At 31.8% G+C, this 21,493-nt stretch overlaps 1 protein-coding gene across 1 annotated transcript; it reads right to left on the bottom strand.

The window, feature by feature from the left end:
* Positions 1–821: 821 nt before the first annotated feature.
* Positions 822–2,179, bottom strand: LOC133031366 (uncharacterized mitochondrial protein AtMg00860-like). The gene is made up of 2 exons (XM_061104850.1): positions 2,067–2,179; positions 822–1,203 (listed from the first exon to the last, which is right to left on the bottom strand). The coding sequence occupies exons 1-2, from the start codon at positions 2,177–2,179 to the stop codon at positions 822–824; spliced, it is 495 nt and encodes a 164-aa protein (XP_060960833.1).
* Positions 2,180–21,493: the final 19,314 nt, after the last annotated feature.

The following is a 21,493-nucleotide window of genomic DNA, read 5'->3' on the forward strand; positions in this document are numbered from 1 at the left end:
AAAGCTCCAAGTTTGAGTTCTAAACTCAAAACTTGGTTAAACTACTCAACAATCACTAAAACATGCTCAAATCAACATAACCAAACATAAACAAGCTTCAGAAAAACAAACCCACACACAAACAGCAGCTACATAACTCAATTCCTAAAAACATGCAAAATTCATAACTTCAAACTCAAGAAAACTATGAGGGAGTTACAAGAAGCTTACCCAAAGCTTGAAACCACCAACACCTTGCTGAATTAAGCTTGAAATGAAGAAGAAAATTGACAAACCCTAGCTGCCTCTAGGTGGATTCGAAAGAGAGAAAGAGAGAGAGTGAAAATGTGATCTTTTCCTTAGTTTTGTAAAAAATGAATTAAACTAATTCTTTTCTTTCTTTTTGTTAAAATAAATCTCAGCCAACATAAATCAAATAAACCAAATTATAAGCTTCAATTTAAAATCACTAAAGACAAAACACTTCATGCTAAATAGACCATTTTGCCCCTTAACACTAAAACTCACTAAAAATCACCAAGGGATAATTTGGGAATTCTAAAATCCCGACCAATCCTGACATTTCCAATGTCTAACTACATAAGATGTGATTCTACTAAGCCATACACCGTGTTCCAATGTTGTCGGGTACTGAACATGCAAAATTACGAAATTTCTATATATGACGTATAAAATGCATTTTGAATTCAAATAAATCATCATAAATTAATAATTTAGAATTAATAGATAATTTTCATAACTAAACCCTAATTATTTGCTAATTTTAAAATTTAGGCTAAGCGGTCTTTACATGCAGCAAGTTCTAGATCATGAGTCAGGTATCACTGTTCATATTCTTTCAACTGACAAGAGGCATAGGCGAAGACCCGATCGTCCTGCATCAGTACACACCCCAGACCCTGTCTGGATGCATCACAATATACTATGAACTTTTCTTTATCAGAAGGTAGGGCTAACACTGGAGTTGTGACTAATCTCTGTTTCACCTCTTGAAAGCTTGCTTCACACTTGTCTGTCCACACAAACCGTTGATTCTTTTTGGTAAGCTCGGTTAAGGGTGTTGAAATCTTAGAAAATCCCTCTACAAACCGATTGTAATAACCAGCCAGACCCAAGAAACTTCTAACCTCTGTAACTGTTTTCGGTCTCGGCCAATCCCTGACGAATTCAATCTTCCCCAGATCCACTTTGATTCCATCTTTACTGACAATGTGTCCAAGAAAAGACACTTGAGATAGCCAAAACTCGCACTTCTTGAATTTGGCATACAACTTATGTTCTCGAAGCCGCTGTAAAACCATCTGAAGATGTTGCTCATGCTCCTCTTTTGATTGAGAGTACACAAGGATGTCGTCGATAAATACAATAACACAAATATCGAGGAAATCCTTGAATACCCTATTCATGAGATCCATAAAAGCTGGGGGAGCATTGGTTAGTCCAAAACACATAACCAGAAATTCATAGTGCGCATACCTAGTGCAAAAAGCCGTCTTTGGAATGTCCTCCTCTCGAATTGTCAACTGATGATAGCCCGATAGGAGATCAATCTTTGAAAAGATCGTCTTCCCCTGAACCTGATCGAAAAGATCATCGATCCTAGGTAAAGGATACTTGTTCTTCACTGTCAGTTTGTTCAATTCTCGGTTATCAATACACATATGCAAAGATCTATCTTTCTTCTTGACAAATAATACGAGAGCTCCCTAGGGTGATACACTAGGCCGTGAAAACCCTAGGTCAAGCAACCCCTGAAGCTGAATTTTCTATTCTTTAAGTTCTGTTGGATCCATTCTGTAAGGGGTCTTAAAAACCAGTTCTGCTTCAGGTGCCAAATCAATAATAAAATTAATTTCTCTCTGCGGTGGTAAACCTGAAGTTCATCAGGAAAAACATTTAAAAATTCCCGAACCACCTTGATGTCTTCTAGCCGAATTGTCTCAGGCCGTGTGGTATCCAATACCCCGGCCAGAAACCCTAGACATCCATCTTGTAACGATTCTCTAGCTATTAATACTGAAATCACTAGGATCCGAGAACCCTGAACCAATCTGACAAAAACAAACGGTTGCTCACCCTCTGGTTGGAAGATTACCATCTTCCGTTTACAATCAAGATTGGCTGAGTACTTGGATAAGAAATCCACTCCAAGTATAATATCAAAATCTGCTAAACCCATTTCTATTAAGTCAGCACTCGACTCCATATCCTCAATTCTGATCAGGATTGACCTAATCCACCTTTTGGGGATGACTAATTCTCTGCCAGGTAGTAGGGTTCAAAACCCTGTATCATCACTATCATTCGGTCTACCGAATTTACTAAAAGTTCTCGCTGCCACATAAGAATGAGTGGCCCCAGAGTTAAATAACACAGAAAAGTAAGAGTTATTGACCTAAAACTGACCTTTTACAACTGAGGGGCTAGCTTCTGCATCTGACCGAGTTAGAGAAAACACTGTTGGAAATTATTTTACCAGGATCTTAGATCTACTCACAAGTATGTTTATTAACACCTTAAATATGAACTTTCTAAAACGATGAAATAAACACATATAAAGTTTAAGAAACCTTACATTGGGTGCAGCAGAATATAATGACTCCTTCCGTTCAGATATCTAGCCCTTGATTCCTTTCTGTAGTAGAGCATTATCAATATCTGAACCTGGATCTCTTTCTCTGAATCTTTGATGGTGAAACTCCTTCTTGTTGAAAGTCTTTCTTCACGATCTTCCTCACTATGATTGAGGTATCACTTGCTGTGTGTGGGCACTACTCTTACACTAAGAATTTCGAAATCTCAATGAGGAAGAGAAAGAGAGTGGATTCGGCCAAAGATAGGGAGAGAGAAGGCTCAGGTTTTTCTCTGAAGGAAAAATAGAAAATTTAAGTGTAATTTTCCTGAAGCCTTCACTATCTATTTATAGCATTCCACTAGGGTTAGGTTTGAATTATTTGGCATTAAAATAATGACAATATCAGTTTAAATTGCCTACAAAAGTGGACGGCCATGCTTAGTGGATTTGGGCCTCACTTTTTGCAATTTTGCAGTTTTATCTTTTCTGCATCTGATTTTCTCAAAAACGCCAATTTTCTAATTCAACCATTTAAATGCCAATTCTAACTATTTAATAACTATAAATAATTATTAAATAATATTGTCATTTATCATATTTATTAATTGAACCATACAAAGTACCATAATTAACAAATATGCCCCTAAAACTCTTTCTTTACAATTTCGCCCTTACTTAGTGAAAATTTCACAAATAGACATAGTCTAATTTGAGAATTATAATTGATTAATCAAAACCAATTATATGAGTCTTACAAGCAATATTATCTCAACTAGTGCGGGGACCATGGGTCTATATAACCGAGCTTCCAATAAGTAGATCAAGAATTTATTACTAAAATTCACTAACTTATTAATTCTTCGTTGAATCCACGCATAGAACTTAGAATTGCACTCTCAGTATATAGAATGCTCTATATGTTCCACCATATAGACACATCATTAGTTATCCATTGTTATAATCCTAATGTGATCAATGATCCTCTATATGAATGATCTACACTATAAAGGGATTAAATTACCGTTACACCCTACAATGTATTTTATCCTTAAAACACTTGACCCCGTATAAATGATATTTCAGCTTATGTGAAATGAGTACTCAACCATTTATGTTCGTTTGGTCAAGCTCGAAGGAGATCATCCTTTGCTTACTATTCGCCAGATAGAAGCTATAGATTCCATGTTTATGCTAGCGCTCCCACTCAATTGCACTACCGTGTTCCCAAAATGTACGTATCACCCTGACCTAAAAGTAGGCTTAACTAACAAATCAAAGAACACGAATAGCCTTCCAAGATTGAGCCTAATCATAACAGGATTAAGAACATTTGATCTAGGATCAACTAGGCGATATTGACTTGAATAGATATTACAGTAAGTTTAATAAATCTAAGTCAAAGTTCAATATCGGTCCCTTCCGATGCATACTCCATGCATCCAACCTGAGCTTTACTTTAACCAATGCTCTGCAAAGAACATAACACTTCTCCAAATGCAAGTAAACTCTGTTGTAGATTATCATATCAGTAAAACCCTATGTTTGATAAATCTAGGAAACTTTATTCACATAGTCATGTTTACTTTCCAATGTGTTGACGGCACAATAAACAGGATCAAGTATGTGAAAAGGGTTTCAGATGAATTTATACATTATGTACATATAATCATGAAATAAATCATGTGAACCATGCAACATTAAATGTTATTTCTGATCTATATTAATAAGTAAATCTGATTATATTGAAATGAGTTTTATTTAGGGCATAAAACCCAACAAACTCCCACTTGCACTAATATAAAACAAAATGTGCATTTCAAATAATTATTAACACCTTGATATATAAATCAAGTGTAGTAGTAGTAAACTCCTCGTAATAGGATCTGAAAGGTTGAATTAACCACAACCTTTCCTCCACTACTACTCTTCCTTTAATCACAAAATCATTGATAATGTGAAATTCCTCTCTATATGTCTACTCTCTTGGGATACTGGATTCTATATCTTTGGCAACTACTACTTGGTTATTCAGGAAGTAACACTAGTAGTTAAGGCAATTTGGAATGGTTCCAGAGATGTATAGAACTTTCCTTAGACTGAATAAGTACCTTTCCTGCAACCTTAACATTCAGTCCCTCTCTGGTAGACCTAGAGACTTCAGATAGGTTTTTACACTTCTCCAAAATCACTATTCCACCCCAGAGTAATCACCATCTTATCAGAAAGATTTACTAGCACAAAGGCAAATTTTGAAATCTGATATGGTGCAGTCTAAGAGTTTTAAACACACCCATATAGTTCCTCTTCCTAATCTTAAGATTTACTTGATTGTCTTCCAATGTTCTTCTCCTGGATTAATCTGATACCTACTCATTACTCCCACTCAACAGTAGGTGTTTGGTCTAAGGCATACTAAAGCATGTCTAAGACCTCTCACTGTTGATTTAAGAAATTCTTTCATGGCTTTATCTTTTCTGGAATAGTTAAGACTTTTCCTTAGATAAATAAAATCTTTGCCTAGGAAGTTGTGAAGCTTCTATAGATTGCCATTTGAAAGAAAATGCTTCAGCATCTTACTAAAGTGAGTTGCTTGCATTAGAGTAAGTAATTACCAAGTATACCACAAGCCATAGGTTTAGATAAACTCAAACCTATAATACTAGGAACAGGAAGTTTTGTTAAGTCCCTTGAATGGACTTATAAACTAACATTTCCTTTTATGTCCTTGTAATAGAAAACTTTAGGTTATTCCATGTGAATGGATTAAACCATAGTTCTATTGGCTTTCTTCTTAGTTTCTTATGTTGACAATCCATTACTTGTTTAAACTCACAATGGATTTTAATCACTAGTGTCTCCCAAGTCATAAGAAGGTGAGTTCCTAGAAACTCTCCCACTACGACAAGGTACCGTGAATTATGTCTAAGAAGACTAAATGGTATTGATCTCTTCGGTTGTGACAAGACAACAGAGGCAGTGGGATCATCATATGTTAAATAAGAGGATAGAACACTTTTGGAATCAAAAATATCTCCTTTATTTGCTACTTGTTTTCAGACTTAGTCATTATCTTAGAAAAGTAGTATTTGTTTGAACAAACACTTTCTTATCTATTGACTATGGGATAGTCCACCCCTAATCACTTAGAATAGCTAACAGACCATGGTTAATAGTTCTAGCTTTTCTTAAGATTTTGATTAGGTCATCCATGAATCTAGTAATGATTTACATTAAGTATACAACCATTACATCATTCTGAAATTTTATTACCATAGAAGGAATTAGGCAGCGACTAGTAACTAATCATCAACATGCAACTCGAAATTTCTGGGGAGGTAAGTTTTGATATAATTCAAAAATCAATTTAATGATCTTTGAACTGCATATCTACTAACTATTTCTCCACCCCTATCAGTTCGCAAGATCTTTAACCACTTACCTTAATGGTTTTAACCATTGCTAGAAATTAATGAAATTTTTAAACATTTCAAATTTCTTTGCTTAAGGTATAATCTAGAGTTATCGTTTTAAGAATACAACGAAAAACTCATATCCACCCCTGAATGTACATCCATCTTCGAATGAGATGAACTACTTTCAGTGGATATGGGCATATTAACTCTTTGCAGAGATTGATCTTGTCAAATCCACTATGAACAAGATACAAATGCCATTGATTAAAAAAAATGGTAGTGTCTTTTGATGACATAGGTTTAGGTACATCAAAGAATTCTGCAAGTGGATCCTTGTCATAGAATACCTAACTCATATTCCATACAGTTTTAATCCATTAATAGAAGATGGATATTAAACACTTGAGAAAGTGTAACTGTATTGTATTCTGGAATTAGAAATATAAGAAAATTTTTGTTTTGAATCTAAAATTAAAGTCAAAGACTTAAATTTATACCAAATATTATGAGTAATTCTATCTTGGACCAGCACTACTAATACAAACTCTAAGTCAGATTTGCCCATAAAGTAGGAGATTTCTAAGATTGAGGATTTATATCAATTGGGAATAGAATTTCGGGATTATAATCATATGCGTCATTTAATTTCTTAAGAGAAAATATAATGACATGAAATGATTTATAGACCATTCATCCAATAATATACATTATTGAGCTAATTCGAAATGAATAAGCTAAAGATGAATTAGGATAATTTCGTTTATAAATAAGAATCCAACGATGCTTCGATTAGTGAAAGGCAAAGTAATCTTATTTACGTAATCTTCTTGTTTCATATTGTAAAAATACTAGTCTAAGGTGTCATCAATTGATGAACAGCTAGATGTTGCATATACAATATTTATCTTTCGAGATCTAACACTATTATGTATGTCTAATGGTGAAAATCCACTAGGGATTTATCTCATTAGATAAATAAGCCAAGTTAGACCAACAATGAAGATTCGAAATTAAACTACAACTTAATAACAGAAAATAACATGGTTCAATATAAATTCATACACAATTCAGGAATTATAAACATATAGCAAGTAGGAATGACAAGTGAAAATACTAAAACTTACAATCCTAAATAATTTCCAAGGTTTTCAACAAACTGATATCAGTGTCCCGTTTAGGCGAGAGTCAAAGCTACCATTCATTGAATAGAGTTGTCAGCTCGTCTAAAATGTTAAACATTCTAGCAACCTTTTATTCGATCAAGATTGGAATTCAGCGTTGTTTCGTTTAGACAAGAGTCAAGGCAATTCTATCTTATGAGCTTCCACCATTGTTTCATAATTTGCAAGTCAAGTATGGTCGCCACCATTAAGGTGATCCATACCATACAAAACACTTACAAACTACTTATCATGCGAGGTTAAACGGTGCGAAATTGCTAATGAACGTTCCTCCATTAGGAAGAATTACTCACTAAAACAAACGCGGTGTAAAACCCACAATGGAGATCGAATGTCTTTTGATTAAAAGCTCATTATTTAAAAAAGTTGCATTTTCTTTGATTCTCTTTATTTAATCTATTTATTTTAAATATATATATATTTATTAATTAAAGTTTCCAATTTAGAATGAAAAATTCTAAATATAAATTTTAATTTAATATTTATAAATTTTACTTAGATGGATATGAAAATAACATGAATTATTTCCATCTTAGTAATAATTTCCAATAAATATTTAGAAAAATATTCAGTTTAAGTTGTTACAAAATTAATTTAAATTCATTTACAACTCAAATTTAATTTTCTATAAATATATATTGCATTTCGAAAAATTATAGTATTCAAGGATACAATTTTTCGAAAATGCATGTTAAAATAAAAAATTAATCCTGGAAAAAATATTCTAATTTATAGTTGGCCCAAAATCAATTAATAAAATTAATTTACAACAAAAAATGTAATTTTCCTATTTAATTAAATATATATAAGAAAAATTTCAAATATTTAAGTATGATGATGAAAATCAACTTAAATATTAATTTTCTATTTAATTAAATACACTAGAAAAATACTTTAAGCAAAAATATCATGTATCTAGATTTTCCTTTGACTAATTAATTCAATTTCTAATAATATACTTTAATTCAATTTATTTTAAATTAATCAATAAATGAAAAAATCATTGATTTAAGTTGATCCAAGAATTAATTAAAATAAATAATTAATTTACAACTTAATCTATTTTTCAAGATAGATTCAAAATCATCTTGCATTATGAAATGCAATTCAAAAAATTGATTAATAAAATAAAGAAAAAATATATTTTACTTTATTATTTTAATTAATCAATGAATGAAAAAATAATTGATTTAAGTTTGCTTAAAATTAAATAAATAATTTACAACTTTAATCTATTTTTCAAAAATAATTCGAAATTCCAGCATTTAAGAAATGCAATTTCGAAATTTGATTAATAAAATAAAGAAAAAATATATTTTGAAAATTATTTAAATTTAGTTGAAAAAAAAATAAATTTCAACTAAAAATAATTTTCTATTTAATTAAGTGTCATGAAAAAGAAATATTTAAGTATCTTGATGAAAATCAACTTAGATATTTAATTTTCAAATTAATTAAATGTATTAAATTCAAGAAATAAATAATTAAGTGTAGAGAAGGCTTAATTATTAATCTCTAGTTTAATACTAAGAAAAAATAAATTGTACCAAAATTAATTATTTAAAATAATTAATTTCACAATGTATAATATTTTTCTATTTAATATTAGAAATAATAAGTAGTCTAGAAATAATTATCTAGAAAATATCTTATTTAACTAAGTATCTTTTCCACAAAATTTGAAAAAATAATATCTAATTTAAGTTGTATTAGAAAAAATCTAGAACTTAAATATTTTTCAAATTTAAATTTAATTAAATATCAAAAATTAAGTTATAACCACTTAATTTGAAAATAGTCCATTTTAAGATAATATTCTAAAAGATATTAACTCAAAAAAAATATCTAAAATATTCCATTTTAAGTTAATATTCGAAAAGATATTAACTTAAAAAATATCTAAAGAATCTTAATAACCAATGCCTAAAATTCCTCAACTTAATTTTGAAATTTTAAATCCAAAAGATATTCAGATTTAAGTTGGTTAGTTGTAGATAACTAAATATCAACTTAAATAGGAATATTTAACGAAAAATTTAAATTAAGCTCCAGAAAGAATCTAGATGATTATATTTTTATATTTAATTAAATACAAGAAAATACCTATAGTTTAGCTTAGAATAAAAAAATCTTTAAACTATAATTTTCTTAAATTAATTTCAAAATAAATGAAATTAATTATGTTGCTAATCAATTTTATTAGGTTAAACTAGTTTAATTAACCTAGTACAGTTATTCAAATCAGGAAAATGGGCCTTCACAATTGGGGTGGTTCATGTGAGGGGGTGCTGGATTCAGTATGTCGTACCCACTTCTATGGCTCCCAACTCTCACACAGGGCCCAAAAGAGAGGAATTTAACCTTAAAATGAACAACTGTTATTAATTGAATAGGCCCAAAAACTAAATGGGCCTAAATAAAATCTATCAAGAACTATGATAATTTATTTTAGCAACAACAACCTATATGCATCTATAGTAAAATTAAACACATAGGGTCACACAGGCACACTTTGGATGGGTCCTATCATGTTGCTAAGTCATACACAGATGAAAGAAGATTGTGAAAATTACCTGTTACAAATTATTTACTTGACCAAGGAAGCCATCAGATCATTAGATCTGGCAAAAAGTAACCATGGCTATTTGCAATCAAGTAATAATAGGTTTTGAAAACTTACACATAAGCTAAAACACAAACTCCTGCAACAAGGTTAGCTGGATTGTTGGATGTAGGATTTATTTAATTTTAAATTAAATAATTAATTTCGAAAATAATTAATTAAATAAAAATAATAATTTTCGAAAATTGAAAAAATATTTCAAAAATTCGAAAATTTAAAAATAATTTAAATTTAAAATTAAACCTACAATTTTAAAAAATTAGGTTTCAACCAACCTAAATATCATTTCAAAATTTGCTAACTACTTTTAAAATTTAAATGTTATTTTATAAATAAAAATTAAATAAAAAATTAGAAAAGATAAATGAATATCTTTTTCAGATTTTAAATGTAATTTAAATAAATAAAATAACAAAATTTAAAAGTTAGCAAAATATCTTACACCTTTTTAAAATTACAAGAGTATAGTTATCTTATTTTAAATTTAAATAAGGTCAAATTATTTAAAAAAAAATTTAATTGAAAAATTTAAAATCTGACCTTAAATTTAAAAATAAGATAAGATATAATCAAATTTAAAAATAAGATAGATTATTAAGCAAAAAAGATAGATACTAACTATTTTCAAATTCAAATTACACTAATATCTTGAATTAAATTTAAAAAATATTAAATTAATTCATAATGATAATTAGAATTGAATTAGGAATAGTAATAGTATAAATACAGAACTACACAAAAAATCGGAAGTTAATTCCATGAAAAAGCATGAAAAAACGAAGAAAAGCACAACTCCGATTTTTTCGAATCTTAAAAAAATCATAACTAATTCAAATTAAATCGAAATTGAATTCTGTAAAAAAGTAACTTGCTTAATTTTTTCCATACTATCCAATAAAAATAATTCCAGAAACAGATATTCAATTATTTTTAACGAAAATTCACAAATACCAATCAATCATCAAATAACACTCAATACAACATGATACCATCCAAAAACAAACAAACAATCGTTTTAAAGTCCAAATTTCTTGCAAGTAAATCAATTACCATGGCTCTGAGGCCAGTTGTTGGAAATTATTTTACCAGGATCTTAGATCTACTCACAAGTATGTTTATTAACAACCTAAATATGAACTTTCTAAAACGATGAAATAAACACATATAAAGTTTAAGAAACCTTACATTGGGTGCAGCGGAATATAATGACTCCTTCCGTTCAGATATCTAGCCCTTGATTCCTTTCTGTAGCAGAGCATTATCAATATCTGAACCTGGATCTCTTTCTCTGAATCTTTGATGCTGAAACTCCTTCTTGCTGAAAGTCTTTCTTCACGATCTTCCTCACTATGATTGAGGTATCACTTGCTGTGTGTGGGCACTACTCTTACACTAAGAATTTCGAAATCTCAATGAAGGAGAGAAAGAGAGTGGATTCGGCCAAAGATAGGGAGAGAGAAGGCTCAGGTTTTTCTCTGAAGGAAAAATAGAAAATTTAAGTGTAATTTTCCTGAAGCCTTCACTATCTATTTATAGCATTCCACTAGGGTTAGGTTTGAATTATTTGGCATTAAAATAATGAAAATATCAGTTTAAATTTCCTACAAAAGTGGCCGGCCATGCTTAGTGGATTTGGGCCTCACTTTTTGCAATTTTGCAGTTTTATCTTTTCTGCATCTGATTTTCTCAAAAACGCCAATTTTCTAATTCAACCATTTAAATGCCAATTCTAACTATTTAATAACTATAAATAATTATTAAATAATATTGTCATTTATCATATTTATTAATTGAACCATACAAAGTATCATAATTAACAAATTTGCCCCTAAAACTCTTTCTTTACAATTTCGCCCTTACTTAGTGAAAATTTCACAAATAGACATAGTCTAATTTGAGAATTATAATTGATTAATCAAAACCAATTATATGAGTCTTACAAGCAATATTATCTCAACTAGTGCGGGGACCATGGGTCTATATAATCAAGCTTCCAATAAGTAGATCAAGAATTTATTACTAAAATTCACTAACTTATTAATTCTTCGTTGAATCCACGCATAGAACTTAGAATTGCACTCTCAGTATATAGAATGCTCTATATATTCCACCATATAGACACATCATTAGTTATCTATTGTTATAATCCTAATGTGATCAATGATCCTCTATATGAATGATCTACACTATAAAGGGATTAAATTACCGTTACACCCTACAATGTATTTTATCCTTAAAACACTTGACCCCGTATAAATGATATTTCAGCTTATGTGAAATGAGTACTCCACCATTTATGTTCGTTTGGTCAAGCTCGAAGGAGATCATCCTTTGCTTACTATTCGCCAGATAGAAGCTATAGATTCCATGTTTATGCTAGCGCTCCCACTCAATTGCACTACCGTGTTCCCAAAATGTACGTATCACCGTGACCTAAAAGTAGGCTTAACTAACAAATCAAAGAACACGAATAGCCTCCTGAGATTGAGCCTAATCATAACAGGATTAAGATCATTTGATCTAGGATCAACTAGGCGATATTGACTTGAATAGATATTACGGTAAGTTTAATAAATCTAAGTCAAAGTTCAATATCGGTCCCTTCCGATGCATACTCCATGCATCCAACCTGAGCTTTACTTTAACCAATGCTCTGGAAAGAACATAGCATTTCTCCAAATGCAAGTAAACTCTTGTTGTAGATTATCATATCAGTAAAACCCCGTGTCTGACAAATCTAGGAAACTTTATTCACATAGTCATGTTTACTTTCCAATGTGTTGACAACACAATAAACAGGATCAAGTATGTGAAAAGGGTTTCAGATGAATTTATACATTATGTACATATAATCATGAAATAAATCATGTGAACCATGCAACATTAAATGTTATTTCTGATCTATATTAATAAGTAAATCTGATTATATTGAAATGAGTTTTATTTAGGGCATAAAACCCAACAAACACCCTAGTTGGAGCAGGTTTTGCTGCAGTCTTCTATTCTTCTTTCTTAAGTTGTGGACAGTCTCTTTTATAGTGCCCTGGCATCCAACATTGGAAATACCCTTGTCCTCTACACTCACCCAGATGATACTTTTTACAACTGGGGCATTTCGGGTAAGTGTATTGGGTTTCGGAACTACCCTGACGATTTCCTCGTCCTTGGTTCCCTCGGAACCTCTTGTTCTAACTTGAGCCACTACCTCTCCTACTAAAGCCTGAGATAGGAGGAGTAGGAGCCCCACCAACGACCTGAGTCCCTCGAGACTCATGAGTGCACTCCACTACACCCTCAGCTCGCAGTGCCTTCCCCACCATATCAGCATAGGTGGTGTTGTCATCAGTGGTGACCATCAGGTCATGTCTTATCTTTGAATTCAATCCATCTAGGTATTTCTCTTTCTTACTAAAATCGGTTGGCACTATTCTCGAGGCCAATCTTGCCAAACGATCAAACTGAGTTATGTATATTTTCATTCTGAGTCAGTTGAGTAAATTTCTTTCTTTTTGCACTTCTGACTGCTTCATTATAGTACTTCGCATTGAACAATTCCTGGAACTTTTCCAGGTCATCGTAGTAACATCACAGGTCAGGGACACCATGTCCCACCATACTAGAGCGTCTTCTTGAAACTGGAATGTGGCACAAGCCACTCTGGCATTACCGGTGACGCCCATGAAATTCAAAATTCTAGTAATAACCGTTAGCCACTACTCGGCTTTCATTACATCGGGACCTTCAAGAAAGACTAGAGGTGCTTGTTTGCGAAACCTTTCATACAATGGTTTCATTTAGTTCATTGTAACAACAGGTCCTCCCTGTACAGCAGGGACGGGAGCTACCTGCATTTCTAGAGCAGGGAGCACCCTGTTGTCTTAAACATCTGATTTCTTCATCTTGCTCATTAATTCTAGCTTGCATTTTTGCAAACCTATTTTCCCATTCTTAGGCAGCCTACGGCGAGTTAACATCACTCCGACCGCGCGCCCTGCCTCTAGGGCCTCTGCCTCGGCCACGAACATTTTGGGGAATCTGAACTACTTGACCACCACTGGATCTGACCGAGTTACCCTGACTCCTGGTGTTTTGCCTGGCGTCCATACTACTAGAACAGCCTATGTAACCAAGAGCTAGTCTAGTCACATCGTGATCCAGTATAACTTACTAATTACTACTTATTTTGGAAATTTAAAACATGCGCCTATTCAGCTATCAGGCTACTAACATGCTTCCTATCAAGCTTTTCTTAAATCATACTATTAAAATAAACTACTAAAGCAATAAGGGCTTACTAATCCGTGAGACGAGTTGATCATTGATGATGATTGTACATGTCATGACGATCTTCGGAAGATAACCTTGTAGCTCTAATACCAAATTGTAACACCCTAACTATTCTAGGCATGTTAACGTGATTTTTAACTGACTCTGCAGCTCGTTACTAATCAACGAGTTTATTGAAAATTGTGATTAATCAAAATTCTGCTTAATTAATTATAAACATTAAAATATTATACTTATAATAAACCGGGATCCCATTTTACAAAATATTTACAAAAGTTTCACTGTGCATATACAAAAGTTTGTCGCTTAGCGACTATACAAAATAAGCCCTGATGTCCCAAAGACCGTACGCTCCAGGCCTAATCGCCCCGACATGTACAATCTCCATCTGCTTGGTCTCACGGCTGCTCACCCTTAGCCTTGCCCTTACCTACACATGGAAATAGCAACTGTGAGTCAACAGACTCAGTAAGAAAAGCATAAATAATAACATAGTAATAACCCGAATTATAATAGGTGCCCATACACACAACTATAATCCTATCCCCGTGTCCCATACAGTGCTGAGTCTAGAACGTTCATACGACAATAATATCGACCATTATATTAGCCTATACTCAATATGATAGTCATACTCTAGCCATACTGATGTGATAGCATCGATCAGTATTTGAGCCAAACATACATCTATCAATATCCCGTATAACTCTACGTATACTGATACTGCTATCAATGTACTCTAACAGGTATAAATAGCATGTACGCCAAACATGTAAACATATATAGCATAACATTATACTAATCTTACCTTGTTTCTAAATTTAGGTGTGCCGGTCAACCTGAATAGAACAACTGCTCGGCGAATTACAGGCCCTTAAATCACATCATTCGTAACACGGGTGAGTGACACGCTAAATCACATTTCGAGGACTTAGGTTTTAAACCAAAAGTTTTCTTATTGAAAGTTAACATGGCAATAACCTAAATAAACAAGGAATCAACCAACCAAAGCTCTAAAACTAACTCGAATCGACAACACAAAAAATTCAGGAACCCCTGTAAAACCGGTTAACCGGTTTACACCAGGTAACCCAAAAAAAATTGAAACCTAAACCAATTCGAATTCAAACCATACCAAACTTTCTAGACCTGCTTAATATACCCCAAAGAACATAATCCAAGCAACAGAACAACCTAACATGCTCAAAATTAAAATCCACCATTAAAGAGCCAAGCTTGAGTTCTTAAACTCAAAGCTTGCTCAAACACCACAACAGCCCTTAAATCTACCTCAATTCAACATAAATAACCTCGAATTAACTTCAGAAACAAGAAAAAACACTAACAACAACTACAACACCTAATCTCAAAGAAAAACCATAGGATACCTAACTTGAACTTTAAGAAATCAATAAGAGGTGAGCTAGAACATTACCTTGAGCTTGAAATCACAAAGAACTTGCTGGAAATCCTTAGTTTATGCCGAAAATGACCAAACCCTAGCTGGGTTCTATGGAATTTGAGAGAGAGAAAGAGAGAAATGGAAAGAGAGTGTTTTTCCTAATTTATAATTTTTTTTAATAAAATGAAAAATAAAACTTGGTTTTATCTAAGTAATATCAGACAAAAATCAGATTAATAATTCAAATAAAATCTCACTAAAGGACAAAAAATCCCAAAAGGAAAAAAGACCATAATGCCCTTTTCTACACCAAAAATCATAAAATCACTTAGGGGTAATTTGCTCAATTCTAAAATCTCGACAAATCCTGACATTCTCGATTTCTAACTATATTTCCCTGATACACTAAAAATACTAAAATGTGATTCTAATAGTCAAACATCGCGTTTTAATGTTGTCAGGCACAAAACATGTAAAAATATGAAATCCTATATATGACATATAAAATGCATTTTGAATTCAACTAAATCTCCGTAAAATGAAAATTCATAACTATTATGCAAGTTTCACAATTAAACCTTATTTATCAGCTAATTTTTAAATTAAAGTTAAGCGGTCTTTACACATTTATAGGTAGCTAAGTGTTTGAAGGATAAAATACATTAAAGGGTAGAACGGTAAACTTGTCCCTTTTCAATGTAGATCATCTATAGAGAATCTTTGACTATTAGGATTGTAACAATGGATAATCATAACGTATCTATATCTTGGTACATATAGAGCGTTCTATATAATTAAGAGTGCAATTCAATTCCAAATCTATAGTGGCACGAGGAGGAATTAATAAGTTAGGAAATTTACTTTGTAAATTCTAAATCTATTTATTGGAAGCTTGGTTATATAGGCCAATGGTCCCCTCACTAGTTGAGATAATACTGCTTGCAAACTCAATTAATTGGTTTTAATTAATCAATTATAATTCTAAAATTAGACTGTCTTATTTATGAATTTTCACTGAGCAAGGGCTTAATTGTGAAGAAAAAAGGTTTTGGGGTTAATTTATTAACTAAGAGACTTTGTATGGTCTAATTAATAAATAATATAAATGGCAATTTTATTTTATAATTAATTATAATTATTAAATAAATAGTTTTGGCATTTATATGATTGAATTTGAAAATATGGTATTATTGAAAGAAGAATAAGTTGTTGAAATATAGTGGCAAAATTGTAACTAGAAAGTGCTCTATTAAGTGGCCGGCCATTCTAGTAAATTTTACCCAATATTTTATTCTTTTTTAGTCCATATAATTCAAACTTAAGCCCTAGTTGAAACATTATCAAAGGAACATGATGCTCTCATCTCATCCAACTGAATTATTTTCTTCAACCAAATAAAACCTAGTTTTCTTTGTCAGAAAACTAGCAGATGAGAGACACCTTCTATAGTGATTTTCAAGCCTCCTTCATTGTTCTTTATACTCGAGCCTAAAGTGATAGAGTGCCATGCCCACACATAGCAAGTGAAGTACTCAATCATGGGGAGTGAGATGGTGGTAACCAAACCGGAAGGAGAGAAAGAGATCCAGGCTCAGATCTTGATAATACTCTGTGCGACAGAAAGGAACAAGGGTTAGAGATTTGAGCGGAAGGAGTCATTATATTCCGCTGCAATCAATGTAAGGTTTTCTAAACTCTTCTGTGTTTAATTTCATTATTTTAGAGATATTCATATTTAGGATGTTAATGAAACATACTTGTTAGTAAATCTAGATCCTGATAAAATATTCCCAACAATCACCATATCTCACTTATAGTTGTCACTATATTCAAAATCGATGTCATCATCGTAATTCACGTAGTCACTACTATATTCAAAGTCATTATCATTATTGTATCTCACTTATAGTCGCCAATACATTTAAAACCATTGTCACTATTTCACTAGTAATCACTACTATATTTACAATTGTTATCACCGTTGTATCAAAAATTGACCAAATATGATCAATATCGATTAAAAAAACTCTAAATTTTGGGTACTTATACCACAAATTCTCTAATCATAATGAAAATTAAAAAATGATACCAAAAGAAAGTGTATTATAAAATAATAAAACGTTAAATTATTAAAAATTAAATAATTTTTCTAATAGGAGAATTGTCATGTATACTGCATTTTCACTAATTAATTAAAATGACTTGTATTTTTTTAAGAGAAAAACTTATATTGATTCACTAAAAATTTTGAAAGGTAATAAATTAAAATTATTTACAAACAAAAGAAAAATATAAAATTTAAAAAATCATTGTATCCTACCATTATTTTTTAACAAAAGTACAATAATAAATGGAAAAAATAAATAAATAAGTTTGGAACAACATGTCATCTCTCAATTCTCAGCTTTATTTATATATATATATAGAGATAAACTTTGAATTAGAATACTTTCTAACTTTGAATTAAGATATATTATAGAGAATTTTTTAATTGTGTTTTCATGTTAAAACATTAACTATTTATCCTCTATGCTGAGGGGCTCTCAAGTCTATTGTGTAGCTATGAACAAAGTAGTTTAATAACGGGCTGTAAAATTACTAGAGGAGCACCAGTTATTTCACACATGCTTTTTGCAGATGATAGTTACATCTACTGTAAAGCTACAGAGGAAGAAGCGCATAATGTGAAAGAATTATTGTACACTTATGAGATGGCTTCGAGGCAAAAGATTAATTTCAACAAGTCATCTATTTTCTACAGCCACAACACCAGCACTTATCATCGAGAATCTGCCACATGCTTGATATATATGAGGCGGATGAGAATGTCACTTATTTGGGGCTCCCTTATTCGGTTGGTAGGAACAAGAATGCTATTCTTGGTTTTCTGAAGGACAGAATAAGAAAGAGAATTCAGGGTTGGGAAGGGCGAATTTTATCTCGAGCAGGAAAGGAAGTGTTGCTGAAAGCGATTGCGCAATCGATTCCCAGCTGTGCTATGAGTGTTTTTTTGTTACCCTTGGATATTTGCAAGGAGTTGGAGCGTCTTATGGCAAAATTTTGGTGGCATACTGATTCTATTCGGAAAGCAGGTGTTAGTTGGATGAGTTGAGACCGATTGAGCCGCCATAAACATGCTGGAGGCCTTGGCTTTCGAAGCTTGCGGGATTTTAACTTGGCTCTTCTTGGAAAGCAATGTTGGCATTTGCTAGTCAATGATCGCTCTTTGGTGAGTAAAGTTTTCAAAGCAAGATATTATGCTCATGGTTCCTTCTTTACGGCTGAGTTGGGAGATAACCCAAGCTTCATATGGACTCGAACCATTGGTATGGGTGATCAAATCTCAATACTAAGGGACCCTTGGCTTCCTCATCGCACCAATAGTTTTTTCCCTACTCATCCTGCTCTTCAAAACCAGTATGTTAGCAGCCTTTTAAAGATGGACGGTCGTCCTTGGGATGAGGAGATTATTAGAGACCTCTTTAACGTTCGAGATCACGAGCTGATTCTATCTATTCAACTAAGTACAACTGTTACAAATGACTGTTGGGGTTGGAAATATGAAAGCCTCGGACAGTACTTGGTCAAGAGTGCTTATAAATATTTACAAGAAATGAAAGGGGCCTGACCTAATGATGGTGGTTCGAATATTTGGAAGGAGCTGTGGAATCTGAAGGTTCCACCAAAAGTCAGTAATTTTCTATGGAGGGCAGCTTCGGGTTCGCTTCCTACTTGTTTTCAGCTGAAGCATAGGCTTGTTCCTGTTAATTCTATATGTCCTTTGTGTAACACTTCAGATGAAACGATCTACCATGCTTTGGAGGGGTGTGATTTTGCTTGTGCGTGCTGGCATAGAACTATGGTGGACGTGGGCAGCACTTTAAACGACACAATCTGCAATTGGCTGCTGGTTTTGTTTAGCCGTGGTAGGCAGGAAGAGATGGAGGAAGCTACGGTTGTTAGCTGGTCAATTTGGCGTGCCCGTAATGACTTTTTTTGGCAACAAAGGAGCCGTACTGCTGCAAGTGTGGTTGCTTCAGCAAGAACTTTGCTTGATCAATACAAATTCGCTCAAAAAAGAAAGGGTCTTTCTTTATCTCCGTTGATTGATGGGGACTGTGTGCTTGAGCGTTGGACTACACCTGCTATAAATAAGATCAAAGTTAATGTTGATGGTGCTTTGTTTGAGCGAGAAGGCCGGTTTGGTTTTGGTTGTGTGGCTCGAGATTCCAGTGGTAATTTGGTAGAAGCTTACACGATGGGAAAGGTGGGGCGGGTGCAACCTGAAATAGCTAAAATTGTTGGCATTAAACTTTAAGCTGGATTGACCGTCATTCGTGGGGACAAGTGATTTTGGAAACTGGTAGCTTAGTTTGTGTTCAAGCCGTGCAAAGCCAAATTACTTTGTCATCCTCTTTTGGTCTTTTAGTTCATGATGTCCGTACTCTTCTCTTATTCTTGAATAATGTTGAGTTGTGTTTTGTCAAACGATCTGCAAACAATTGATCATGTTTTAGCGAGGGATTCTTGTTTCTCTACAGGTCGTGTGCTTCAGTTGGAGGATTGTTCCAACGAAGTGCGTTCTATTATTTTTAACGATTGCTAGTTAATAAAGTTGCTAAGTTTATTCAAAAAAAAAAAAATTAACTATTAATCTTTCTTTGAGCAAATATGTATAGGTCCAAATATAATACTTAGCATTATGATATTTCTAAATTCTATGTGCAATCTGATGCCACCTAAAAAATTTTGAATTAAATTTTTTTAAAACACTTTAATATTATTGAATACTGTGTTAGTTGATGTTTCACTTATATATCTGATAATTCATCAATATAATAAATAAAATTTTATCAGGAAGCAAAACAAAGAAATCATATACTATATATACTCATGTAAAAATTACATGAAATATGGGATTTCATAAAAAAAAAAAAAGTTAGAAAAATATGGTATTTATAAGTTTGCCACTCTTCTATGGCATTTTTTTACATTTAAGATTTTTTATGGTATTTGATATGCCATATTTTTATAAACTTATTATCCAATCCCATATTTTATGTTTTTGTTTTTAGCTTAATTAATTTTATTTTTTTTAATTTATTTTATATTTACATTTAAGGGTTTCTTTCTATTTGAAAATTTTACACCAAATACTACATTTTTTTTTTCAAACATTACATTTTTAATTTGACAAGAACATTTTACTTTTATACTTTACTTAATTTTTTTTTCTTTTTTACTGTTTTTTACTTATTGAAGCTTCAAAAAGTTTTTTTTTTTTTTTGTCTTTTTTATATATTTTTTAGTCAATTTTGGCTCTCTTTTTTCTTTTCAATTTTTAAGTCAGTTACTACTTTTTTTTTCTTTCTTTCTCTCATCTCTCTCTATCTTTTTTTATAATTTCTCTTTGTGTCTCTCTTTTTTTTTTAATATTTTTTCTCAGACTAATTTTTTCCTCTTAATATATATAATAAGTGTACATTTTTATATTTTATTTTTTTTGACAAAAATTAAACTTGTTTTTTTATTTAAACTACTATTTGTTTTTTTTTTTGTTAAAAAGTAATTATTCCATTAAAAACAGCAGGAAAAAAAACCAGTTTCATCAACATCATCATGAAAAAAAAAAAAAACAATATAAAAAATCATAATCTAAAAAGAATACAAACTTTAAAAACTAGTTTCATCAACATTGAACTAATAATTTCATTTAAAGAATAAAAAAAATAGTTTCATCAACAAGATAATGAAAAAAAAATTACAATCTAAAAACGATACTAACTTTAAAAACCAGTTTCATCAATATTAAAAGAAACGAATTATTTCATTAAAAGAGGCAAAAAAAAATAGTTTAATCAATAACATAATAAAAAATACACAATGCCTAATAACTAAACTTTTACAAACGATACTAAATTTAAAAACCAGTTTCGAACATATAAATTTTATATCAATACCTAATAATCAAACTTCTAACTTCATTCTTTATTTTGGCATTTAATTTTTTAT

Source organism: Cannabis sativa, chromosome 9, assembly GCF_029168945.1.
Source record: "Cannabis sativa cultivar Pink pepper isolate KNU-18-1 chromosome 9, ASM2916894v1, whole genome shotgun sequence".
Lineage (NCBI taxonomy): Eukaryota > Viridiplantae > Streptophyta > Magnoliopsida > Rosales > Cannabaceae > Cannabis > Cannabis sativa.

Coding starts and splice junctions, on each gene's coding strand:
- LOC133031366 (XM_061104850.1), bottom strand. CDS start 2,179: ATGGGTTTAGCAGATTTTGATATTATACTTGGAGTGGATTTCTTATCC. Junction 1,204..2,066: donor CAACCAGAGGGTGAGCAACC/GTTTGTTTTTGT, acceptor ACACATTGTCAG/TAAAGATGGAATCAAAGTGG.